Source organism: Nansenia antarctica, assembly GCF_963989245.1.
Source record: "Nansenia antarctica genome assembly, chromosome: 6".
Taxonomy (NCBI): Eukaryota; Metazoa; Chordata; class Actinopteri; order Argentiniformes; family Microstomatidae; genus Nansenia; species Nansenia antarctica.
In genome coordinates this window covers 41,627,022-41,654,211 of record NC_137676.1, presented here as the reverse complement: position 1 = coordinate 41,654,211, position 27,190 = coordinate 41,627,022, and the positions used below count along the sequence as shown (strand labels likewise).

At 43.5% G+C, this 27,190-nt stretch overlaps 2 protein-coding genes across 6 annotated transcripts in view; both read right to left on the bottom strand.

The window, feature by feature from the left end:
* Positions 1–2,378: 2,378 nt before the first annotated feature.
* LOC308160552 (ankyrin repeat domain-containing protein SOWAHA) lies at positions 2,379–17,101 on the bottom strand. Its single transcript, XM_080534492.1, has 11 exons — positions 16,959–17,101; positions 13,741–13,802; positions 12,872–13,204; positions 11,146–11,268; positions 9,279–9,335; positions 8,625–8,726; positions 5,211–5,297; positions 4,971–4,973; positions 4,121–4,193; positions 3,907–3,993; positions 2,379–3,657 (listed from the first exon to the last, which is right to left on the bottom strand). The coding sequence occupies exons 1-11, from the start codon at positions 17,077–17,079 to the stop codon at positions 3,488–3,490; spliced, it is 1,218 nt and encodes a 405-aa protein (XP_080390618.1). The 5' UTR covers positions 17,080–17,101; the 3' UTR covers positions 2,379–3,487.
* A 5,101-nt stretch (positions 17,102–22,202) lies between these two features.
* plekhg5b (pleckstrin homology domain containing, family G (with RhoGef domain) member 5b) overlaps positions 22,203–27,190 on the bottom strand; it is a gene marked incomplete at its 3' end in the record, with an annotated part of 30,219 nt that continues 25,231 nt past the window's right edge. For 3 of the 5 annotated variants that reach the window (XM_080535366.1, XM_080535370.1, XM_080535367.1), the window contains 5 exons: positions 26,996–27,128; positions 26,648–26,763; positions 26,294–26,445; positions 24,677–25,798; positions 22,203–24,237 (listed from right to left, as the gene is read on the bottom strand). In XM_080535366.1, coding sequence (XP_080391492.1) covers positions 24,228–24,237; positions 24,677–25,798; positions 26,294–26,445; positions 26,648–26,763; positions 26,996–27,128 — 1,533 coding nt within the window. Of the gene's footprint in view, positions 24,238–24,672; positions 25,799–26,293; positions 26,446–26,647; positions 26,764–26,995; positions 27,129–27,190 lie in introns of those variants that run through there. The other 2 variants (XM_080535368.1, XM_080535369.1) reach the window with 1 other exon arrangement.

The following is a 27,190-nucleotide window of genomic DNA, read 5'->3' as shown; positions in this document are numbered from 1 at the left end:
TGAAAGTTAAATCAGTCACTGAGGTAAATCATTTTGTTATAAGAAATTAGAAGCAGTAGAAGTCAATTGACAACAAATGTGTAACTGTCTCCCCCCAGAGCCCCCTATTCTTTCTGGTAATGGGATTTTCCTAGGACACAAACACGGAGGAGAGATGTAAGCAAAGCATGAATGTTATCAAGCTCTCTCACCCCATAACTATCAGCACCCCCCAACCTCACCCCCCCCCCCCGTCACACCCCCTCCAGACCCCCTTCCAGTCTTTGTCCTTTGTCATTACTCTTATCAAGATCACTCTATCATTCTTTTTACAGAGAAGTGGCGCTGAAACCGCTTGCAAATGTAAGTATGTCTTTGTTAAGGGCTGGCCAGAAGCCCGCCCCTCCGCTCCCTCCTGGGTGTGCCCTGATTGACGGCCCTCCACTGAGTGAGTGACAGGCGGCGTTCGTTAGGCTGTGACGGACAGTGTGACAGCTGGGACTGCTGCTGGTGTCCCTGCGTCGGGCCCGCTCCACCCCCCGTGGGTCCTGGACCCGCAGGGGCCCCCAACCAGCCCCCTGATCCCTGCTCCCTGCTCCCTGGTGAGCTCACTGTGCCAGAGCACCAGAGAAGCTAGTTAGCTAGCAGCACCCTGCCTCTCCCCAACAGAGAGTGGGACGCTTGCAGCAGGGATGCCCAGGTGGCTCCTCCACGCATATGCAGAGACTCTTAATGGAGAGAACAGGGAGCCCACACACAGCCCTCCCTGCTCCTGCTGCCCACTGGCATCATTCATAAAGTCAGGAACAGAGCTGTAGAAACCCGATGGCACACAAAAAGGTTCCATCATGGTGAACTGCTCTAAACACATTAGTCGCAGTGGAACCCGTGCAAATACTTTTAACACCATGACATGATGTCAGAGCACATACTTGCTAACATATTCAAATTATTATAATTGAAAAATAATCATCCATTATTTGAGAAAGAGAAATTGAGTTCACTCATCTTTATAAGATTCTATTTGTTGACTAATGACTAGCAGTGTGAATATTAGTGTTGGTAAATTACCATGACATCTATGAATCATAACATAACACATTGAATGCTATTATTGGAGCGTGTCATTGTTCCCTCAAATATGAATATGTGGGCTGCATAAAATAAACTCATATTATGAAATTGTTGAGAAATGTAAAAGAAAATATATTTTAAAAAAAGTGAACTTCATGCAGCTATTTTTACTGCCTCACAGTGAGCAGCTAATGAGCTTGTAAGGCATCTGTGACGTGACATCTACATTTCGAGCCATTTGTAAAACAAAGGCTACAAGGAAGCCAGGGGCACTGGGCTCTATGTTTCAGCCCACAATAACAATGCCAACCAGGCACTGGTGGGAGGCTTGGCTCTCATGGAAATGAGCAACCGAACCAACAATGTAGGCCCTAATCTCTTCTGAGAGGGGAATCAGTTACACAGCAGTATGCACCCCTCAATGCTTTTCATTAGAGTCAGCGTGCTATTGAAACACTAACCCCCCTTCTCCAACACACACCCTGACCCCCCTAATGTGTAGCCACAGGCCCTCCTTATACATGGACCAGATACAAGCTAGCCCCCCACAACAGAAGGGTCGAAAGAAGTGGGACAGGGGGTGGTATCAGGGGGCTAGGCCTCAAAGCATGGGATTAGAGTTAATGTGCCCTCCCTGGGATATAATCTCTTCAGAGGGGGACTTTGTTTGAGGGCTTGAGGGCAGTAAGATAAGTATCTATTACAGAAACTCCCTCTTATCCCACCCAACATCCCCCCCCCTTCAAAAATGAAGCACAAAAACACTTGCCTCTGTTCCCTGTGTCTTCTGATATCCAAACCCCAAAAGAGAGTGCTGCCCTTTTCGGCTAATCTGGAATTAAGGTCTAAAGCCTTATGGAGAGTAACCAGGACCCATATTTACTCCATCTGTAACCCACAAAGTCAGGTGGTTGATGTAAGATCAAAGGAAGCTTAAAAAAGAAGTAAGGATATTTCAATGAAAGAGAGAAAAAAAAATGTCTTCTCACAAGTTTAATTTCTTTTCTTTTGTTGTTGTTAGGGAGGAGTCCTGGTGTGAGAAGCATGACCATGAAGTCCAGAGCTGAGTATTTGTTGAAGTGTAATCTTGTTAGGTTACCCCTGTGTGTAATGAAACTATAGTATAATTTCATTATTAAGGGACTAATCTTAATTCCATCCAAAAGGCTTATGCAGTGCCAAAGCTATGGAAGTGAAAACTGCATCCACACTGGGAGTAGCAAAGCGATGAGAGCAGAGACGTCATTAATGAAACTAATGACAATTTAATATCAAAATATATTTAGAATATAAATATTGTGCAAAACAAGTTTGAAAAGAGGCAGCTTCAGTTTGAGAGAATACATTTAGCTTGAGGAAACATGACATCACATAACACTAACCTGTGTCAAAACTGAATAAGGCACTTCAAAAACTAGCTATTGTACGACACTTGTTGGCTTTGGGTATTAACGTAATAACAAATAAAGGGCTAAATACACACAAAAAATCCCTTACTAACCGATGACCAGAGGTGAACTACTGGTTACACTGCTTTACAACATCATAGTGCAATATTCAACAACGTACAGTAAACATGGAATTTTGATCAATTCTAGAACATCATATTGGCTTGGCAAGCAGCAGTACAGTTTGTGATTTGTTGTTATAACATCTGACAATCATGGAAAAAATTAGAATGATGTGAGACATAATGTGAACTATATACACTTTAGGTCTGTAATCCACCTGCATTGTCAAATTGAATGCTTTCTGTTCAAATCATAAATAAACAAGGATCAAGGGAAAGGGAAGACACATTCAAACAGACTCATTTTAAAACACAAGAGTAATATGTAAATGCAGCATGCAAAATAGCTCCATAAGAAATGTTATACAACATTCATTAACATTTACAATAGAATCCTAGAGATTTCTTCAGTATAATTAAAGTGATGAAATCCACAACTATTCAGTTGTGTGCGTGTGTGTGTGTGTGTGTGTGTGTGTGTGTGTGTGTCTGTGCGGAAAACATTAGAATGATGTGAGACATAATGGGAACAATATACACTTTAGATCTGTAATCCACCTGCATTGTCAAATTGAATGCTTTTCTTTCAAATCATAAATAAACAAGGATCAAGGGAACAGCAAGACCAATTCAAACAGACTCATTGAAAAACACAAGAGTAATATGTACGTAAATGCAGCATGCAAAAGCTCCATGAGTAATGTTATACAACATTCCTTAACATTTACATTCAAATGTTTTTTCTCCAATACAATTAAACCGATTAAAACCCAAACTATGAAATTGTATGTGTGTATATGTGTGTGTGTGTGTGTGTGTGTGTGTGTGTGTGTGTGTGTGTGTGTGTGTGTTTGCCAGCGTGCATGTTTGCGAGCATGTGTGTATGTGTGCATGTGTAGAAGAGTGTCTTAATTCAATTGTTCCTTAGCGGGAGAACTTCCTAGGTCTAAAGGCAGGGATCATGAGTTGGTGAGGTGATGCCCTCTCCTCCTCTATAGGCCCCAGCTCCTCCGCTGAACCCCACTTCTTCTTCGAGTGGAACAACGAACCCAACTTCCTGTTCCGCCGTTCTCTGGCCTGGGCAACATGGAACTCTGGGGTGTCAACAACAAAATAACAATGACATAGTCATTCAGCAGAAGCTTTTTTATGAAGAAACATACATATTAAGAAGCTCATGTGAATATACAATAAAGCTCATGTGTAATCAAGGCCACAACTCTAGTGTGGTACCATGGTCCCAACAGCAGAATAGCTCATTCAAGCTGTTGGACTCTACTACAGGTACCCACTCTTCAGACCAAATATCAGAGGTTTCAGAGGCAAAATTATGAGACACTCACGCTCTGTGACCCCCGTGGTTGTGTCACTAATGTTCAGATAATAGCAGGCAAGATGGCCGCTATAGTCCCGGAGGTTCTCCTTGGCACCTGAGAGGAGGAAGGAGGGAGCTCTTCAAAACACTGACACCCCAACCTGATCTTGAACTAAAAGTTCAAAAGTAAGTTAAATGAAAGTCACTTCTTATGTGAGAGTTTCAGTTCTCCTGTGATTTACCATACGTTCCAATGAGCAGATCCAGAATGTGGTTATGGCCATGCAATGCTGCAATATGCAGTGGTGTATAACCCTGCAAAGGAAATGTGGAAAACCATGCACATAGGTTAATACTGTAGGGTTCACACCAAAAACACAGGCATAATGTAAACTATAATCTCTACAACCGATCTTTAAAGTAATTAACTGTTCTGAAAACCTGATCTCAGTTTAAGGGAGACTTTAAGACTAGCTGACAAGCACACACTCAACACTCTGACACTTTGTTCACACTTAGGACCAAACAGGCTGTCCAAGTCATTTGAACATGACCTCTGACACTCTCACTCTAACTGTGTGTAGAGGTCAAGGGTCAACCATGGAAAAATGTCAGAGTGGATTTAATACCTACCCCCTAGAGTTTCCCATTCCCAAACAGCGCCAAGGAAAACACAGAGAGAGAATATACAAATTAGCAGAGGTTATGGCAACAAAACGTAATGGCAAAAACATAATTGGTGAGTAATTCTCTAAAATTGCATAGTTCTCAGTTTTGGCACGGCGGTACATTCAGACACTGTTTTGGGGAAACAATTAACATGACATAACATGATTTATTAGTCGTATACTCTCCATTCCTACGACGCACACTGCTGTCATGCATTTACACAGCTGCATCTTCACAGGACCCGCTACCACGCATTACATCATTACATCACAAGAGGGCACAACACAAGTCCCCTGACCTCAAACAAGCAATCAAGTGGCCAATTGCCTTGGTAGCGAACATTCAGGAAAAAACGTTCATACCACCAGGTCCGTTGTTATTTGTGGTGAATGTTGTTCAAATGGGGAAGGGGGATGTACTCACATGCTGCAAGAGATGAGAAGAGATAAACAAAATGAACGGACACATACAAAAATGACAGTTCAATGATTTCACGTAAATACGGTTGATACAGAGAGTTCAAATCCCACCTGGGAACACCACCACCAGTGTGCCCTTGAGTAAGGAACTTAGCCCTAACTTACTCCAGGGAGACTGTCCCTGTAATCTCAAAAAATACTGATACTGCATATATTCAAATAGGATAAGAAAGAGTGTACTCACAGACTTTGTGTTGACGTCCGCCCCTGCTTTGGCCATCAGCGTGGCCATGTCCTCTTTGCCATGTTTGGCTGCCCAGTGAAGAGCTGTCTGTGTCCAAACAGAGGGGAGAGGGAAGTATGAGCCATTCACCCAAATACACCAATGTGTCCATAACTAATTCTCTCAAAGGAACAAACAGATGCAGTACAGACACAGGGTTTCATGTAGATATGTACCACAGTGGAGTCGTACCTCATTGAACAACCCCATTCATCCAACAACCACATTCATTCAACAACCGCATTCTTTCAAATACCACTTAGTTTGTATTAATGTATACACATATGGACTATTCTCAGTGATAGTAATTGGCAAAGCATCATTACTCCTCTAACAAGTCATTGAAACAGACAGGAGCAGGTTGAGCGCTCTGATTGGCTGTTTGAGGGAGGGGGCCAGCTGTGCACAGGAGGAGCGGAGGGATGGAGGGATGGAGGAGTGGAGGGATGGTTTCCTGCCATCTAACGGAGCCTAATTACAAAACAACACTGCACTGTGCCCATGGCAGGGGGGCGGCGGGAGGGGGGGGGGGGGGCAGCCGCTTGTCACAGGGGAGAAGATTGATGATGTTAGTGTGACCCGCAAAGGGGAGACCCACCCAGGCATCACCCCACTGTCTGTCAGGCGCCGTCAGGAGGACAGGGCCCCCACCACACACACACAGACATACGCACACACAGATACTAACACATGCACATATAGACATACACACATGTGGTCAGAGCCATGCTCAGAGGCAACACACAGACACAGAGACACACACACACACACACACACACACACACACACACAGACAGACACATAGACACATTCCCATGCAAACCACATCCACCTGTCTTAAATAGTGCTGCTGTGATCAACAGTATTGCTCTTGTCAGGGTGATTCTGACCACTTGTGACCGTGTAATTATGGGCATGAGAGCATTACTGCTGCAGATGTCAGCATGTTAACTACAACCAATGATTCTGAATCTAACTCCAGACATAAACAATGTTAGCCAAAGTTGGTTGAATGGGCCATTCCACATTTCTAGTAGGGTGTGAGACAATCTGAGCTAACTACACAACCATTGTTACCATGGCTTGTTTATTGAATTGATAAGCGTTTTCCATTGTGTGGACTATACCACAACTGCTGTGTACTACTGTATATGATTGCACTGAGGGGCATAAGGGAGATAGATACACCACTAGCTGTCCAGGGGCAGTCTGGGAGACAGATTGTGACTGATGAAGTCTGGCTGGCGTATCTCCATCCCCTTTGTCTGCCCTGTCACACCCTCAAGACGGATTGGCCGGCTGGCTGTTTGACTGGCGGCTCGGCGGGCCTCCTAGGGGGCGGGCTTGACGGACGAGGCAGGACAGGATGTGACATCTCGCCTCCTCGTGTCTCTCGTTCCTGTCCCGGCACACTGGGGTGGCGGCCCCCCGCCTGCCTGCCTGCTCACTCAGTGACGGCTCTGTCCCCACCGCCACGCATACACACCCGGTGAGGGAGTCAGTGGCCAAAGGGCCGAGGGGACGGTCAACAGAGGACACAATGACCTATGGCCCAACACCTTCCTGGGTACAGAGGATATAGAGGAGGACAGAGAGGAGTGATGGGAGAATGATGTACTTACGAACTGCAGGACAGGGACAGAGGAAGTCCATCACAGCAGGAGGGGGGAGCCCACGTCAGATGCAGAGGAAGGGAAAGGAGAGAGTGAAGGAAGGAAGGGGAAAGGAGAGAGAGAGAGAGAGAGAGAGAGAGAGAGAGAGAGAGAACAGGAGGGAGTAGCATACTGTAGGTTAGATTTGGTTGACATATTTGTGTATCTTTAAGTGTGCCAGTCTCAGTCAATTAGTATTTAAGAGGTTGGTCTTGAGCTTCTGGGATTCATACGATGTGATTGAAAAGGAGGCCTATAAAAAATACTACGATAGAGACAGTCTGTAAACTCCTTGATACCAGGCCTGACATCCACAAGATCTTATTTTCAATCGTATTCGTATTCATCAAGCAAAACCAGTCCATGCAGTGGACAGAGCATATTAATCCTGAAAACATAACCTGGAAAACTCTGGGCCCTGCACATAGACTTCAAACAGCCCTCTGATCTCCTTCAACTCCTAGTCTTAGCTGAGGCTTCCCTGTGCATGACTTCACCAGGTAAGCAGGCAGGCAGGCAGGTAAGCAGGCAGGCAGGCAGGCAGGCAGGCAGGCAGGCAGGTAAGCAGGCAGGCAGGCAGCCTTGGCACTACAAAGGCAGGGCAGAACGCTGGGCAGGGCACTCACTAGGTCTACCAAGGCCAGGCGCTGGGTTCTGTGCTGGCTAAGGCCCAAGAACATCAAAGTCGCCTGGGGGAGCTTTAGCACCTTCCCGGGGACACGGCCAACATTGTTCTTCAATTAATCCCAGCCTGCTCTATTACTTTCAGATTATCTTTAAGTGGTTGAAGTCTTTGTGGAGCATTAAGAGTCTCTCTTTAATCCCCATACCCCCATCTCCCTGCACTTCAATGGCGGCCGTGCTATCTTGTCCGGGTGGGGACTGAGGATGGCAGGGGCTTAGGGCCTGGTCTTAGAAGGTGGTCTGCCACAGGACAGTGTGAGAACTCTGACACAGGGGAGGGACAACAAACATGAGACCAAATCTCTTAAGCGCACTGGGAGACAAATAAAAGGATTTGGGTTGTTAGGGGGGGGCACAAGAGCTAAAAAGCTATCTTTCATAATCCTTTTGATAGTGGACCTTTGAAATGCATGATCTGGATGTTTTTACACAGGGTTCTTGGAACACAATTAAGTAGAAAAATCACAATGAAATGAAATGACTGTGAATCTAATACAAATGAAACTTGGAGTTGAGAACAGGTTTTATACTTTATTTCTTACAATTAATAAATACATAAATCAGAGAAAATGCTTTGGAATGAGACCGACTATCAATCTAATTTGTGGCCAAAAATCTGTAGAAATATTTGGCATTGTAAGATGAATCCTCCACTTACCCCCTGAGAGACAGTGGTGGTCACAGTCAGGAACAACACAGCACATTCAAAAGAAAAATGAAGAATGAAATCAGTCAAACTACTGTATATACTCCATGCACTTGAAAGTATGCAAATGTAACCCTATTCTTGAATGACGTATACTCACTGAAGTGAAGTCCTAGTCGAGACAAATGAAAAGGAAAGAAACCCCAAATTAGTAAGGTATTTTAATAAAAAAAACAGTCCAACATCTTAGCAAGCTTAAGCCATACCTCAGACAGACTTATTGCATTCATTCAAATTGTTGCATTGATTCAAGATTGTACTGCAATTAATTCAATATTCCCCAACAGATACAATACTTAGTTTAATTTTAAACGCCATTTGGGGGGGGGCTACCTTCTTGTTGGCCAGGGAGGGGTCCTGTTTCAGCAGCTGGGAGAGGTCAGAGAGGCGACCACACGCAGCAGAGTAAATCCATTCCTTCTCCACAGGGTCCAGCTACGACAGGACAGGACAGGACAGGACAGGGGTGGGAGTGGATGAGCTCAGGCTAAGCACAGAGTTAGTGCACACAGGACAGTTTACACAAGTAGTGTAAACCTGCAAAGTGTATAAAATTACTTGAATGTACACACACACACACACACACACACACACACTCACCAACACACACAGACACAGACGCACGCACGCACACACACACACACACACAGACACACACACACACACACACACACACACATACACATACACACACACACACACACACACACACACACACACACAGAAGGCTATTATCCACATCCTGTGCTGTGCTCTTTTGATACTGTGGCACTGAGCACACATCCCTGTGACCCATATCCTATTGAGTCACAGCTCCAACACCATGGCTCAGTGTGTCAGAGATCAGCAGACGCAGACTGGGAGACATCCACAACATAGATAACACAGAATAAAGGTTTGGACATTCTACTGAGCGTTTCTATATTACGCTCCAGTCGCAGCGCCTCAGGTTAGGTGAAACAAAGAATGATAAAATGTGAAACTCACAGCCACAGCAGTGGAGCCCATACTGCCCATGCACTCCTCTTCTTGCTCTGACTCTGACTGAAAGACAGATAATAAGACATGAATGCATTACCAGTCTCAGAAAGCAGGCGCAAAGGTTAATAACGTACAGTGAGTTGTATCACAAGACACATCAGCTGGAGGGGCAAAGAGCCTACTTTGAATCTAACCCAGTGTGCTCAGACCGTAATACACACACACACACACACACACACACACACACACACACACACACACACACACACACACACACCAATCACACTGTTTTTCACCTTAACCTTTAGATGCCAAGAGGAGACAAAGTGATCAAAGACAGGTAGGAGGGTGGCTAGACAAAAGTGAGGTTTTCACACAAAGGGCAATAATGATTCTGAACTGCCAAACAACGTGCCTGTGGACCGCAGTCACCGCACCATGCACTATGTATTTTCCCACTGTTTTACAAGGGGTCAAAAACGCTCCAAAAATAACGAGCTAAATTTTCTCTGAATGTACAAAAGTGTCATTCTGACTGATGAATGTGGGGAGGAAAATAGCGCTCTTTTCTTGCGTTCTGAGAAGCACTTGATTGCTAATTGTTCTCAGATCATTAAGGGGACATGGTGTAAAAACACACAGGTCTTTCATGTTCCTCGCACCAACTGTCACACAGACAGGGCTGTTTAACAGGGAAAGTGGTGGGATATTTATCCAGCCAATTCCATGCTGGCACATGTCCACATGTCCTTTTTTTCTGCTGGAAACTAAAATGAAATAAGGGAAGAAAAATATTGTTGAGCAGAAAGTAGAGCTAAATCCTGAATAGCTACAATTATTTTTTGACAATTGCCCTCTCAGCACTTTTCTCTTCTCTGTCATGTCATTTCCATTCCTTTTGTCATGGGGTAAGGTTAAACTATGGATTAGTACAAAGTGAAACTTGAACAGGTCAAACACCTCAAGAGTAAAAAAGAAGAGTTACCGTACTGTAAAACTGCCTTTCCAGCAAAGAGGAAGTGAGGAACCAAACACAGAGTAACAGACCATACATGAGCCATTGGAGAGTACACAGGGGAATACTAGCTGACGACTACGTAAAACGGTTATTTCCACACCAACAGCGCCATTCCGATGAATCAATGCTCTCATAGAACTACTACTTTTGAATGCGTAGTTACTCACTTATGGGAAAGGTTGGAATATGATTGATCCACTTTCAAATGAACTGTGCTCTATGATATTGTACAGCAGTGATACGGTTAACCAAGCCCCCAGTAAGGTAGAAACAGTGTAAAAAAATAAATAAACAGTGTGTCCTAAATACACAGTTCATTGGTGCGACTAACACCCAACACACTTAATCTGATTGTAGTGCTATATTCATATACTCTAACATATTTCATCTGTCTAAGGTTTAGGCCATCAAGGAAAGCCATATCTTTCCAGATGAATCTCAATCTGTTTAATGGGACCAAATCATCATTATCTTTCTAATGAGTTCAAACATGTTGCTGCTTAACATAATGACAGAGGGCATTATTCAAATGCAAATTGTTGCCCCCCTCATGTAGTTCCCCCCTCTCAAACATGCAGCATTTGTTTCAAATCCAGTTAATTTAGCTAGCGCCTTCTGGTGGAGATCGTCAGAAACACACCCTGGTATGACTCAAAACTCTCCTTTGAGTAGCACTTCCCTTTACTGATCTTATGCAATTATTGTTTTGCTTATGCAGTTATCACAGTGCAATATTGTTAGTTACGTGTTGTTACACTGAAGAATAAATAGGTTTAGAAACAGCTCTAAAAAAAAAGGCAAATGCAAGAAATAAGACTTATTAGGTTGAAACATGGACTGTTACTAGCCTCTAACCTTTGACCCTGAGTCCTTGTCCAGCTCATCCTCTCCATTGCTGGGTGCTAGGGGTTCCCCAAACTGGAGAGCAGGGGCTTCTTTTAGAATAAGTGGTGAGGTGGTCCTCTCTGTGTGCTGTTCCTGGAGGGGGAGCCATAAGAATACATAGAATAAGGCCATCTTCTCATTCTCTGATTACTGTAGCTCTAACACTGTTTTGGTTGTGTTCAAAGGCTTGTTGAGGTTATTAACTAGAAGCCGCATGTTGTGCTGGTGTCCTCCTCCTTCCTTCAGTGGGTGTGAGTAGAGGTTGGTTTGTGTGTTAATGGTTTGGTGCTTCAAAACACATTTGTATGTGGACACTTTATCAGCTTAAAAACATATCTTTAAAAGCTATGCTTATAGACACTAGAGTGCTTTCAATTAACAATAAAGTACATTTGTCAGATTATCATGTATCTAATCTGAGCTGCATGCATAGTGTATTTTACTGCGGTCAAAGATTGTTGTTGTTGTTGTTGTTGTTGTTGTTGAACCCAGACATTTAAAATCAATCAATCAATCCAACTTTATTTATATAGCCATTTATAAGTCATACATTGAATGCAACTCAAAGTGCTGAACATAAAAACAATAGTAAATCAAATACAACATAATAAAACCAGGAAAAAAACAAGAAATAGGAGTAAAAGTGCAAGTTGAGATAAACCACTAGATAAAAAGGTATGTTTTAAGCTTTCTTTTAAACATATCCACACTCTCTACCAACCTCAATCAGTAGATTCAATGACACTCATACCTTTTAATGTTCAAAAGGGTTTGACGCCCAGAATCTGTTGTTTTAAACAGCTGCTCCACCCGTTGTGCAAAGATCTGCAGACTGGAGCAAACCGCTTGTTTGACTTTCCCTTTCTTATCACTGAGGCCTTCTGTGTTTCACCTCTCATGGCCGGAGTGAGGTCATAGAGCACTAGTCTATGAGGACTCCTGGGAGGCACTACTCGTTTTTCTACTTCTCTCTCTCTCTCTCTAATGCCACATCATGATACAACGGGCTCTTCAAAATATCCAAAATCAGATAAGAACTGACAGGGAATACGCAGAGTAGAAACTCACAAAGACAGACTATTTTAGAGACAGACTGAAAACATCAGTCACAAGCAAGAAGGTATGAAATCACTGTGTATGTATGTATGGATGTATGTATGTATGTATGTATGTATGTATGTATGTATGTATGTATGTATGTATGTATGTATGTATGGATGTACTGTATGTATGTATGTGACAGCAACTGGTGAAACCGGGAACATGTCGGCAGTCTATCAAATGTTCAGACTTTTATTCTGAAAAATGTAAATAAATTTCAACGTTGTTGAAAATATATGACACACTCACTAGTCAACTAACACAGCTTGTTTTGTGAGCCTGCTAACAATGTAACGTAGTGTTATAGTTAACTAGGTAGTAGTGGGGATTACTCACCGAATCCATTGCATTGCAATATTTTGGCTTGACTAGTGTGTGTGTGTGTGTGTGTCATTGATTTTTAACAACGTTGAACATTTTTCTGAATAAAAGTCTGAACAATTTGATTGGTTGCCGTCTTGTTCCTGGTTTCAACAGCTGCCGTCACATATCATAGCTGGAGTCAGTGTTGTTAATACATCCCATCCTTCATTTAGTGTGGGAACCTTAAAAACTGACATGGAATCAGTGTGACAGAGGCATATATGGATCTCACCTCCTGTGTGTCCTCCATCTCAGGGGCTTCTGTGACAGTGATGCTGGGACTTCCACACCACATCACCTGGACAGGCCTCCTCTGCTGGGCCCCCTGGCTTGAGGATGGGGATGGGCCTGGGGATGGGGCAGGGGAAAGGTCCAGTCCTATATCAGAACTCTGGAAGTCCCTCTGCAGTGTGGATGGAGACTCTACCCCTGTGCCCTCCCACTGGACTGTGGCTGAGGTCCTTGCAGGGCTGCCCTGTCCCTCCCTGTCTGTCCCATGGTGCTCTGTGTCCCTCTCGTTCAGCAGCTGCCTGTACCTCTTCTTTAGGACCAAGTACTTCTCACCCTGACAGAGACAAACAGACAGAGAGACCGAGTGACAGTCGGACAGACAGACAGACAGACAGACAGACAGACAGACAGACAGACAGACAGACACAGTGGATATGAGAGTGCAGCGTTGCCTTATAAGAAAGGTAATTCCTGAAATAGGTGATACAATACTGTGGATCCAGAAATGGTTGAACTGTACAAATGAGACTCATCAGAAAGTTTCATCATCTACTCATAGTACTATCACTGTCATCAATATAGTTAGTATATCATATATATGCAAATAACCATGCAGCTTAATACAGGGACAACAAAGTGGAGGCTACAATCCTTTAGGGAAAATAGCAAGTAGTAAACAGACAGAAAATGTGGGACAGATCCTTTTTTTAGTCACATTAGCACAACAACAAGAACAACAATGGAACCATGAATGGCTCAATATTGTGGTAAAAGCATTGTGTGCATGGATCATTAGGCAAACATGCATGTAGATGTTTATCATAATGATCTGATTATATGGAACACTCACTAGTCTCCTACTTTACTTACATGCTCTGACTTCACTACTGCGATCCTGTCGATGATGAGTTTGAACTCCTCTCTGTATTTGGCTGGGGAAAAGAACCATTCATTAAAGTGTGATTAAACACAGGAAATGTCAAAGGATAAGGGACAGAATTATGTGGCTGCCTTTATAACATGTGTATTAATAAACTATTCCTGGAATAAATGGAACTGGGATTAAATATAATCTCTAAAACAGATCAGATCCATCTCAAAAGGTAATATTTACAGTCACTTCTCTTCAGAGGTATGTTGTTGCGTTGACATTGTTTATGTTACTAGGATTGCTGTGGGGCGTTCCAAGATGTGAATTCTGCCTCAAGAATGCATGATAGCTATTTGAGATAGTAGTGTGGCCTGCCTGTGATGAGCTGTTCTGTGACTTCATCTCCCTCTACAGAGGCCAGAGGCACCAGGAGGGAGGAGGCCCATACCAGCTCAAGTTGCAAAACAATCATCCCAAACAAAGTCACTGGGAACGGGACAAAGAGGACCCCAGGCAGAGAAAAAATATGGAAATGGGAAGCAAACAAACTATTGGCAACTGTTTGTCTAACCACATTTTTAGTTTGAGAACTGATATTCCAACAAGATGTTAAGACTCTAGTCCAAATACTACAGTATGTACTCTCCAGTAAGACCAGCAACTGACATCAATTCTAGTTAAACATATTAGACTGTTATGGTAAACTTGAGGTATGCTGAGATACATGGTATTTGAAAGAATGCTTAGGTATGTGGGGGCATAATAGTCATGGACAATTGAACTCTTTCCTTTTTCCTGACAGCAGCGGGAAAGAACATTCAGAATGAGACAGTCACATAGTTCCCATCCACAACAGGAAATCCAAAGGAAGTAGCCACTTACATCTATCAACAAAAGAATGCCTGGCTTACAACCATAGTTTACATGACCAGTGATTCCTTAGCATGAGGTAGATAGCAAGTAGCAACAGGACTGTGTTGTCACATTCCCACAATGTCCCCATTTTGTTCATATCATAAAAGCATTTCCATTAGAAACCTAGTGATGCATGTGGACTCAAGTCTGATTAAAAGTGTATTATCGTCACAATCATGCTATTAAAGCTGGAAACACATGCTAAAACAGAGTTTATGTATGTGGGGAAATAATTTAGTTAATTGGATAGCCCTGTCAGATGGAACACTATCAAAGCAGCTTTCTAAACCTCTGTCAACAACTGTGCACCACCGATATAGCATCTGGACAGTACACGCTGGCTACTGTACAGTAATACAAGGTCACATTGGATAAGCATTTGGAAAGGTCAGAATATGTTACAGGCCTACTGATTTCATGCATTGCCAGGGATGGTGTCGTGGAATTGCATGGGAGATTATTAGTAAATAATAAAATGGGAGTCAACAAACTGCAGAGTGCAGACAGGATATTGTAATTACAAATATCACACACATCTCGATACAAGAGAATAGAGAGAGAGAATATAACACATTCGATTCAGAAAGATCCTCCTGGGTATAAAGGCTAAACTGTTGTCAAATTCGTGACTGTCACAATTGTACCACACAATGGTGAAGATGTTCGGTGTGACCTGGTGCCAGGCTCGGGTGGTCAGTCATTCAGTGCTAGTACTACTAGGGTAGTCAGTCATTCAGGGCTAGTAGTACTAGGGTATTCAGTCATTCAGTGCCAGTACTACCAGGGTATTCAGTCATTCAGTGCTAGTACTACTAGGGTAGTCAGTCATTCAGTGCTAGTAGTACTAGGGTATTCAGTCATTCAGTGCTAGTACTACTAGGGTATTCAGTCATTCAGTGCTAGTACTACTAGGGTAGTCAGTCATTCAGTGCCAGTACTACTAGGGTATTCAGTCATTCAGTGCCAGTACTACTAGGGGATTCAGTCATTCAGTGCCAGTACTACTAGGGTATTCAGTCATTCAGTGCTAGTACTACTAGGGTATTCAGTCATTCAGGGCCAGTACTACTAGGGTATTCAGTCATTCAGGGCTAGTACTACTAGGGTATTCAGTCATTCAGTGCTAGTACTACTAGGGTATTCAGTCATCCAGGGCTAGTACTACTAGGGTATTCAGTCATTCAGTGCCAGTACTACTAGGGTATTCAGTCATTCAGTGCTAGTACTACTAGGGTAGTCAGTCATTCAGTGCTAGTACTACTAGGGTATTCAGGCATTCAGTGCCAGTACTACTAGGGTATTCAGGCATTCAGTGCTAGTACTACTAGGGTATTCAGTCATTCAGTGCTAGTACTACTAGGGTATTCAGTCATTCAGTACCAGTACTACTAGGGTATTCAGTCATTCAGTACCAGTACTACTAGGGTATTCAGTCATTCAGTGCTAGTACTACTAGGGTATTCAGTCATTCAGGGCTAGTAGTACTAGGGTATTCAGTCATTCAGTGCCAGACAGTACTACTAGGGTATTCAGTCATTCAGTGCTAGTACTACTAGGGTATTCAGTCATTCAGTGCTAGTACTACTAGGGTATTCAGTCATTCAGTGCTAGTACTACTAGGGTATTCAGTCATTCAGTGCTAGTACTACTAGGGTATTCAGTCATTCAGTAGTACTACTAGGGTATTCAGTCATTCAGTGCTAGTAGTACTAGGGTAGTCAGTCATTCAGTGCTAGTACTACTAGGGTATTCAGTCATTCAGTAGTACTACTAGGGTATTCAGTCATTCAGTGCTAGTAGTACTAGGGTAGTCAGTCATTCAGTGCTAGTACTACTAGGGCATTCAGTCATTCAGTAGTACTACTAGGGTATTCAGTCATTCAGTAGTACTACTAGGGGATTCAGGCATGCAGCTACCACCGACCACAGAGAGGAAATGACAACATTCCGTGTGTAATTGTGTCTGTTTACAGAACCTTTAATGTAAAGCAGATGTTTGGTGTATATGACTGGTCTGAGAGCAATGACAAAAAGCGGGTTTTGCTGAAAAAGTATAATGAAAAAGAATGATAATAATATTATTCGATGTGACTGTATGATAATATAGTTACCGTTATTCACTTGACAGATCGCCTGTATGGCAGCTGGTAAACAGGAGGTTATACATGGTGAGTGCGTCAATACATCAATCCCTGTTCAATTGTAACTGTTGCTCTAATGAGTTTAGGTGCAACTTTTTGCTATTTTTGGCGGAAATAATTCATTTCGAAATGTTCGATACATACAACAGATTGCCACTTACCCCGCAGTTGCATGTCGATATGGCCAATAAAAGGCTTGTATGTTTTCAATAAATCACCATTTTTTACTTTCCCTCCTGTTCTATAGAAATACTCCAGCAACGATTCTTCACTGACATCCATTTTTAGCCTAATGTGTTCACGGTTTCTGTGAATAAATCACTAATTTATCGTTTTTTTAAAAAAATATTCCTTATGGTCGCTTTACTATTACATGATGCTGTTCCCCCAGCTAATTTGAGAAAAAGCCTACATGTCCAACTTTACTCCACCCAAATCCAACCACTACGCCTCCTCCCGTTAACCCATTCATGGCCTGAAAGAAAACTGACAGGGAAGCGATAAACAAGGATTGTGATGTTTGTTTACTACTTTGTTACAGAATTAGATTAGATCAACCATATCTCAAAAGACAATTCAAACTGCCTTAAAACACTGAGGTCCGAATTAGATGAATCCTTCCAGTCCCCCAGACTGGGGACAATGTTATAATGAGATTGATCGTTGTGCAACACTTGAGGTAGGCTACACTTGCACATGCATCTCCTCTGAAAACATTTGCAAACGTGCAATAATTATATTATAATTTTGAAATGGTTGATAATGGACAAAAGTAACTCATGCGTGGGTGATATGAACTGAAAATCCACTTGGATTCATAGATAGTGATAGAAACTGTTGATGGTGTGCAACCCCATAGCCCACAGCAAGAGGGCTTATTCTGCTCAGAGCCTGCATGAACGGCTAGTGTCAGGAAAGGTATTATCCTCGACGCAATATCAGATTAATTGTGTCAATGCGTTTCGAATATTAAATGTGTTGGATTTACCCAGTAATCTGGCCGTTGTTCTTCCACTTGTAGCTAGCTACTCTTTAAATGAATTTCCATTTAATTAAGAAATATGCTTGAGATTTCCATTTCATATGTTTTACCTTCCTGAAAAAATTACAATATTGAGAGGACAATAATCTTCTTATGGGCTGATACAATTACAGAGGGGAGGGAATCGGCAGGTCATATATAAAATTGAACCGTATGCTCTCTCATTTGAACAACAGCAGAACTTAAGGATAAAGAATAATGATCAGTAAACATATGCCATGTCTTTGTGATGTAAATGCCAGACAGCAGCTGAGCCGAAAACATGATAATCACCTTGCTACAGTATTACTGAAATACCACACACTCTGCGAAGGGTAAGTATGCATCAATCATATAATTCACGTGTTCAAACCATCTTTAAGCAGACAATTCAATAGGACATTGTGAACATGACAATGATGCAATTTCTGAAAGTACTTTCGAAGTACGAATTAATCGCAGTACTGAGGGCAAGAAGGATAAAGTGTGATTTCAAATACCTTATTGCAAAACAAAAACATATGGTATTTAAATCACCACACATTTCCTAATGAAATGATTCCTCTATTGTGGCACTTCCAAGGTCAAGACCTTCCCTATTTTGATTGTGAGAAAGAAAGAGAAGAAAGGTTCTACACCCTCAGGCTGGTAAAAAAATTAATAAATAAATGTACTGACTAAACAATGTCTTATTGTGTATCTGCCAGCTTATTAACCACTGTGCTTACGGGCCTAGAGGGGTCCAGAGGGGCCAGATGTTCTGTTGTGGCCCTCACCACCCAGTCATTCCTTTCCATACATCATGAAGGTCAATCAGTCTCTAATGGCATGGAGTAGTAGTGCGCTGATAAAGGGCAGCTGTTCACCGGGGTGATCCACTCCATATGGCCGTCACTTTTCTGTAGGCCTTTTCACAGCACAGCCCTTGTAAACATGCTTTAGTTCTCATTCTTTTTTTTCCTCTCTAGCCTGTAAAAACATGTCCTAAATCCAATCACCTATCTCCTCTAAAGGGGATGATGTTGATTAATGGGGCAGTAGTCGACCCATAAGCCCCTTGCTGCGATTACAGCCAGCCAGCCAACCAGCCAGCCAGTCAGCCCAGCCCAGTCCTGCCCAACCTAGCCCAGCCCCGTGCCTGTAAATGCCTGAACTAAATACAGAGGGAAACGGGCTGAGAGAGAGAGAGAGCAGCTTATCTTAGAGAGGGATTGTTTAGATAGACAATGGTGTCTACCTGATTTTAATCCCATGCTCCAAAAGAGCACAGGGATTGGGATTGGGCAGAGTTTAATAAATGAAAGTGCACCCATAATCAGGATTTGCCAAAGTGCCCCTTTGTGTTAATCAGACATTTTTTACAGCATGCTTTTTGACATCTGTCACAGCGAGTAGTGCTAACCCTCGCATGCCCCAGCTGCTTGGACAACACAGTGAAAGGAGAACGGAAAAACACATACAGGGGGAGTACTGTATACCAATACCTTCCTTGATATATGAAACCTATTATTCATAGTCCTGTATCACAGTCAATAGTTCCTGGACAAAGCATGCCTAAACTAAAAGATGAGTACAGTTTGCTTTGAGTTCAAGCATACTAGTCTTTCCGGTTACACACATGCTAACAATGATGCACTACTCATGAGGACATCAGCACACAGCTTCAATTGACAAACCTTCTTAAACTCTCTTTCTCAGCAATGTGTTTCAATTTAGGAGAACATACTATAAGTATGATGAGCATTTCATGGGAGCAGCTACCAGCCAGCTAGAGGCCATTATAGGGCACACACTCTGTACCACATGTGAGAGAAGCTAATAGACCAGGGGTTGTGTAATTACTTTGTGGTTCAAACCCGAAAGCTGCATTTTAATAATTAAACTCCAGCATATCAGCGCTAAAGCATAATAAAATTGTTTTAAAATCAAGGATTACAACATTAAATCCCTGCGGGCCAGATGTGAGAACGGGAGGGGCCACCACCGCCACCGGATTCTGGATCAGATTAAGAGAGGAAAATCCTGGAGGGGGCCACGCTGCCTTTTCCAATGCGGATTAGGGGCTTGTGTGGCATCAACATGCTGTAATCCACCGATTAGCTGATATAATCACCTGTAAATACACCTTGGCTACTGCACAGCCAGCCAGGACCGGCATGTCCTGATATACCTGAGCAAGATCTGCCATGCATGTACATGTGGACATCCCACTGTTCAAACCTCCTCAGGTAGAGAATGGGAGTTTTTATGAGACTGTGGATGGTGTCAGAGGAAACCCATTTCTGAGAATATAAGAAGAGGACTGTCAGGCAGCTGTATTCTGTATGACCTCATGACGAGTTCAGGCTGACTTCAAAGACACTGTCGCTGTATTCACCAACTTTGTGACGGGGAAATCCATGTGTTTATCATGTCAGACTGTCCAACTCCACAAAACAGCACATCATCGCCCATGCTTTGCCAATGTTCTGAAAGCCCTCCTATCACTTTTGATATACAATAAATGAAGTATGTTCTGTGACAAGCCAAACAACGCTTGAAAAGCCAAACAACACTTGGTGAGAGAATCTCAACATAGATTTCCTAGAGGATAGAGTGGCTACTGATGGGGTTCAGAAGCTAATGGGGTCCAAGTAATAAATAACTGTATGTATGTACATGATGTGCAGCTTAGGCTAAACAAACATCTGCAGAAGTTACACATATCACCCTAATATAGGTAAAACCCATGTATTCTCTGTTATACCATAACCATTTTAGCTCACTAGTAGGACTGCTGGTAAATTTGCACACCTTAAACACTAGAAGTGTGGTCCAGCAATGCCTTTGCAAGCATGGTCCCTTTCATAGAATTAATACTATCGAAGGCATTTAAGAATAGAACACTAGTGGTGGTTACCATAGCGATGTCATTCATAAGAGAGCTTTTATAGCTCAACACCTACAAAGATCCTTGTTGCCACCTGCTGGCTATCCATAACAATGCACAAGACATAGATGAGAGGTTTATGGCCAAGGTTTTAATAGGCTGATATTCATAGCTTTCAGTCACGTGGTTTCTTCCCTAGCAACCACCAACCTGACGGGCAAAAAGTATCATAGCAACATGGCGAGTGGACGCAAACGGTTCATAAAATACAAAGGTTCCATCTCACAAAACATAATGGAATGTCAAAACTTTGACGCTCAATATCTCTGAACTACCCTAAACGGAGATAGAACCTTATCATTCTAAACGGAGATAGAACCTTATCGTTCTAAACGGAGATAGAACCTTCTCATTCTAAACGGAGATAGAACCTTATAATTCTAAACAGAGATAGAACCTTATCATTCTAAACGGAGATAGAACCTTATCATTCTAAACGGAGATAGAACCTTATCATTCTAAACGGAGATAGAACCTTCTCATTCTAAACTCACGAGTTATCTTCAGTTGATGGATTTGACTTAGGGGGCATTCATTTGAAGTAACGTAATGAACATACAAGTAACAACAACAGGTTAATGCAGCCAACCAGCCAGCCAAGCAAAGACCATGACTATGCCCAGTTTATGCATTATACACTCTAATATAATTGTTAGATTGCCAGGGTATTCGCTACAGGTTGTTGTATACATATACGTTTAATACGAAACTCGATCAACCGGGCGTTCGGGAGTTCTACCGCTGCTGGACGGAACTCCCGCTGACAGCGGGTCGAGGGGATATTTCTACCCGGGAATTCGCTCATTGCTGTGTCCACGGTGATAGGAGTGGAGGATCGACTCCATTCAAAAACTTTTCGATTCCCTGGTTTCTCCTCTTTCCGAACACGTTGGTTTTTACCGTAACCCCCGGAGAATCAAAGTTATTAAGCCGCAAAGGGTGCCTCCTTGACCGGCTTTGACCGTGAATAACACCGGCTATGGAGGTGCTACAAACACAGTTTTAATTTCTCTAAATTCACCATCAGTATACGGTCATTTTGAGCCCTTACACACCGCGCTGACACCCCGAGAACATATACTTTTAATACGAAACTCGATCAACCGGGCGTTCGGGAGTTCTACCGCTAATTCGCTCCTTGCTGTGTCCACTGTGATAGGAGTGGAGGATCGACTGCATTCAAAAACTTTTGGATTCCCTGGCTCCTCCTCTTTCCGGACACGTTGGAATTATTTTCCTAACCCACGGGAAATCAAAGTTATTAACCCGCAAAAAGTGGGTTTTGCCCGTGGGTTTTGCCCGCAAAAAGTGCCTTTTGCCCGTCAGGTGGGCGTTTCCACTATGCTGTGACGTCACATGAAAGCTATGAATACTGGATTGTATTTGACAATGCCTCTGTTCCCAAACTACTCCATCCCAGGTGATTAAGAACATAAAAAGCAATTACAACATATCTGATGATGCGTTTTATTTTGTAAGACACTTAAGAGACATTCCTGAAAGGGGGAACAAATGATTTTTTGGTTCATAGCAGATTCATGCCTGATATGAAAAACCAAACAAAATATTAAGACTACACCAACATCAAATAAAAAGTCATGAAATCAAACAATATAAACAATATCTTATATATAAAACATAGCAGGCTTAATAAATATTAACACATAAACAAAACAAGAAGTAAACAGATGTTGTTAAACTATTTGGTTTGGGCCACATTTGGAAAGGAAGAGTTCAGAGGACTTGTATTATAAATCATGAATGTGAACAAGCCGAGTGTCAGTATGATCATGTTAGTTCACTGAGTTGGTGAAAGCTTTGCCTGGTAAATCAGTTTTTACTATTAGTGTGAAGGAAAGGTCATACAACAAAAACAGTTGGGTAGATTCGCCTATCACACGTAGAGTAATATCCAATCCAAACCATTGTTCAGTCTCTTACTGTATTACTGTGTTACTAGGATTAAATAAAGAAACACAAACAATGCAATGTCTCAAAAGGTGCTCCAAGCTGATGACATGGATTACTTAGTGTGGATCACTCTTTCTTTCTTTCTTTCTTTCTATCTTTCTCTCTCTCATACTATCACCCCATTCTCAACGGTGCAATTGAATACTCATATACTGCTGTTGTTCGATCTAGGCTGAGTGCACGCTCACACCTTTTGATTTGAGTGGAGTACTGTTTCCTCAACACAACTCCATTCCACCCATGCCCTATTCATAACCAAGGGTTCATGTTGCTCTCTAATCAATGAGCATAGAAAACCATATTAGCATCTCCTCATTATTAATTCATACCACGATTGAAAAATATGACTTCAGCACAATAGAAAACAAAAAGCCCAGAAGTTATTCTATATCTATGCTATTCTTAAATGCAACCATTTTGGAAGAAACAATCATGAACTGTGTAAGCTTGAAAATACACAGCAATTGATAGCATAAGTTCTACTTGATAATGGTTGCTGGACCACTGTTTTTTTTCATGAAAAGGCTACACCATTAGTTGGAAATCTACTGGCTACTAAGGTCTTACATCTTTGGGCATATTAGCATGTTCACAGGAGGTTGACATTATTTTGGTTCAGTCAGGACCATGTGTCATTCACACACACAGACATACCTATAAGATGAGTGCACACACTCTCTCACACGCATGCATGCATGCACACACGTGCTCGCACAAGCACGCACTCACACACTCATTCACTCACAAATGCATGCACACGCACACACAAGCATGCAATCACATGCACCCGCACGCACGCACGCACACACGCACATATACACACACACACACACACTTGCACACGAACAAACAGCAAACAATGAATTCAATGTGTGCACTGTAAATGTAAATTCATCCCCTTAGTGATTATTCTATTCTATACAATTGTGCAATATTTCTTGTTTTCTTTTCTTGAAGCAAACCAGGAGTAGTACAAATACCAGGATATCCTCGGTGCTGCAACTCAACCACATTTTAGGAGATAAATCTCAGACTTTTGTGCCTCAATCTTCTCACCAAGAGTAAGAGTGTTTGGGTCCACCCAACCCTCTCCAGACAGCCCAGAGCAGAGTCCTGGAAGCTGGCAGACTTATGCCTAGAGGTCCCCTGCTGTCAGTGTCAAGAGCATAGGGGAGGGGTTTGACCCCACGCCAGAATCTCTCCAGCCCGCCCCAAGGTTTGGCCTAATCGCCCTCCCAATGCTACTTCCAATACAAAGTGCAAGCAGTTAAGGTCTCCCTGCCTTTTCCCTCCATGCAATAAACGGAAACCAAATGCAACAGCAAAAAGTATGGTTATTGTCCCAACTGCAAAACTGTGCAGACACTGTCCAAAAGGCAATGGGAAGGGGAAAAGGCAGCTTGAGAGAGTGCATTGTGTCACAAGGAATTCAGTCCCTCCACGCACACTGCGAACAAGTGTGGTTCCACTTTTGACCAGACGCCACTGGTCGGTTGGCTGGCAGAGTGGTTACACCTCCCTAGAACAAAAACACACAACAGAGATTGACTACAACAATGCCTTACACTGTAAACAATGCCTTACACTGTAAACAATGCCTTACACTGTAAAACTGATTCAAGTTCTGAACATAATGTAAAACTATAGTCTATGGCTTGAGAAGTCCCTCTAGCAGTGACCTTAATTTGACAGTGATTTCAGAATCAACCCTTCACAGCTAAACATTGACTGCCCATCCACGATCCACCACATACAGTACATTTCTACACCGTTTCCACTGTTTACAATAGTAGGCTAAATTGTGTCGACGAGGCAGTAACACAATTTCAAATCTAGCTACTAAAAAACACAGAAGCCCAGAGAGCGGAGGCAGGGAGTTAGAAGACTCCTTTTAACTCCTTGCTTCAGTTCTGCAGGGGGCGATAGGCAGGGATGTGTAAAAACAGGCGGTGACTTACGATGCAGTGAGTGTGGAGTTGAGCACCAGGGTGGTGCGTATCCTGTACAGCTGGGCTAAGGTGAGCTTCTTATGCTGCTGGGCTGAAGACTTCCTGCTTTTGGGCGGTGACGACTCCTCCACTCCTCCAGCCGTCAACTCACACTTCCCCTCCTGCGAGGCAGAGGGCGCTGTCTCCCCGTCAGAGCCGCTGCTGTTGGCTTGGCTCCCACTGCCCTCGCAAGTTGTCACCAGAGCTTCCTGGACCTTCCTGACCTCTGCCCTCTTCAGGGGGGCACACAACATGCCAGAGGGCATGCTTATGGTCAGATAGTCATTGTTCTCAGGCTGTTCAGAGACAGCTCCAAACTGAAATAGCTCCAAGCTTTCCTGGCTCAGCTCCGACAAACTCTTACTGTGGACCAGACATTCAGCCCTCTCGGATCTCCTGTGTGCTGCCTGGTCCGGGGCCTCAGGTCTGAGGGTGTGTGCCCTGTAGAGAGGGGTGTTAGTGTTGTGATGCAAGCGCTGGAGCAGGTTGTCCTCGGAGCGGGACAGGGGAGCCAGGCTGGAGGGCCTCTGGAGGCAGTGGAGACGAGCTTGCACCGGGGGGCGCCGTCGAGGCCTCAGGGACTGGGCTACTGACAGCTGGGACCCGAATGAGGTGGTATCCTCCTCCTCTTCTTCCTCTCCTCCCTCCAGCTCCTCCATTCCCTCTACCAGTTCCATTTCTGCCCTCTCCTCCAGCTCCTGCTCTACCTCTCCTTCTCTCTCATCCTCCTCAGTCTCCTCTCCCTCGCTCTGGCCCGGTCGCGTCTGCAGGCCCAGCTCTCTGAGCAGGGACTCAGGGGAGAGGGTACCGTAAGCACTGTCCATGGAGAGAGAGCGACACTGGGGCTCCTGCTCCATAACCTCCTCCCCCCCTTCCTGCTCCTGTTCTTGGGCAGGATGAGGGTGAGTGGCCTGGGGGCTGGCAGACTGGGAGTGGAGGGTATCAGGCCCCATGGAGGGGGTAGCTATGCCTGAGTCAGGGCCTCCCTCTGAGGGTTCTCCTGGGTCTGTGTCTCTGGCAGGGGGGTCTTGGTGCCCTCCTGAATCATCTATGTCCATGACTGAGAGAGTCTCAGTGGAACCTTCCGAATGACTAGAGGAGAAAGACGGGAAATAATACACATTAGGCAAAACATTTTGGTACATGCAAGGATACTTTTGACTTTCTCCAAATGATTATGTTCGGGGCAATCGTTTCTGCAGAACAAAGAATACGATCTGTATGGTAACTTGTAACCTGAACTTTGTAGTTTTTCTTGCGCTAATATTTGCTAATCCCTTCCTCAGACAACTTACCCAAATCTTAACCAGTCAAGGTTATTTCCTAACCGTAACCAGTTGAAGTTAATGCCTAAACGTAACCAGTCTAAGTTAATCGTAATTCATATAACTTTTAGGCAACGTATCTTAAGTTTTTGAAGTAACTTATGTCAAAGCAGGTGGTCAAACGATAGTATAACCAGATAGTACGACCCCCACAGACCGTGTTTCCTGGTCTGCGTAAACAATCCCACAGAACATAATAATTTGAAGACTATTGACCAACCACAGGCCCCCCAACAGATAAGTGTGTGGTGAAGCAGTGTACCTTGCGTTTTGCTGGTCTTTGTGTTGCATGCAGGGGGAGCTGGTGGTGGAGTTGCTACTCTCGTCTTCATCCTCCTCCTCTCCCTCACCCTCTAGGCGTTGCTGCGTCTGTTGTCGAAGCACCTCCTCAGTGCGAAGCCTCTGGAGCTGGTTCTGTGTACACAGACACAGACACAGACACACACACACACACACACACACACACACACACACACACACACACACATTGATTAGACAGTGAACAACTGCTGCATAATAATCTTTATATAGAGTATGTAATCATGATATCTAATCCACAGATGATACATCGTCATCCAGCTCATATGGGTAGAGGCTTGTGGACTAGCTGTCCTACCTGGACATTGCAGACGGCGTCTATCCAGCTCCGCCCCTGGGTGGCGCTGTTGGCCTGGAAAGTGTAGGCTGCTACCGCACTCTTGAACTCATTGAGGTAGATGAGGATGAATGAACCTACAGAGTAGAGAGTCAACATGGTGTTTCCTTAGTCAACAGCGCTAATGTGGGCTCAGCTGGAGGTGGATGTTATTGCCTCCAGGGAGAGAGGTTTGCCCCTAACCACAGATCTGGGCTCAGATTACACTTTCACAAATACTAAGGTTCACCATTTGAGGACTGAACCATAATATCTACCTACTCCTATGGCTCTGTGGTGTACAGTATGCTGGCTTTGTGCTGTACTCACCAGGGTCTTTGAGCTCCTTGCAGACCACGTTGTGGATGAGGAGGGGCTGCCGGATCACCTTCACCTTCTCCACCCTCTTCACTGGCTTGGTAATGAGCAGCAGGTCCGTGAACAGGAAACAGTACACGTCCATCTGAGGCGGAAAGGGAGGGGGAAATAATTCCAGGTCAATCTTTGTGGGCCCCACCCCAATGG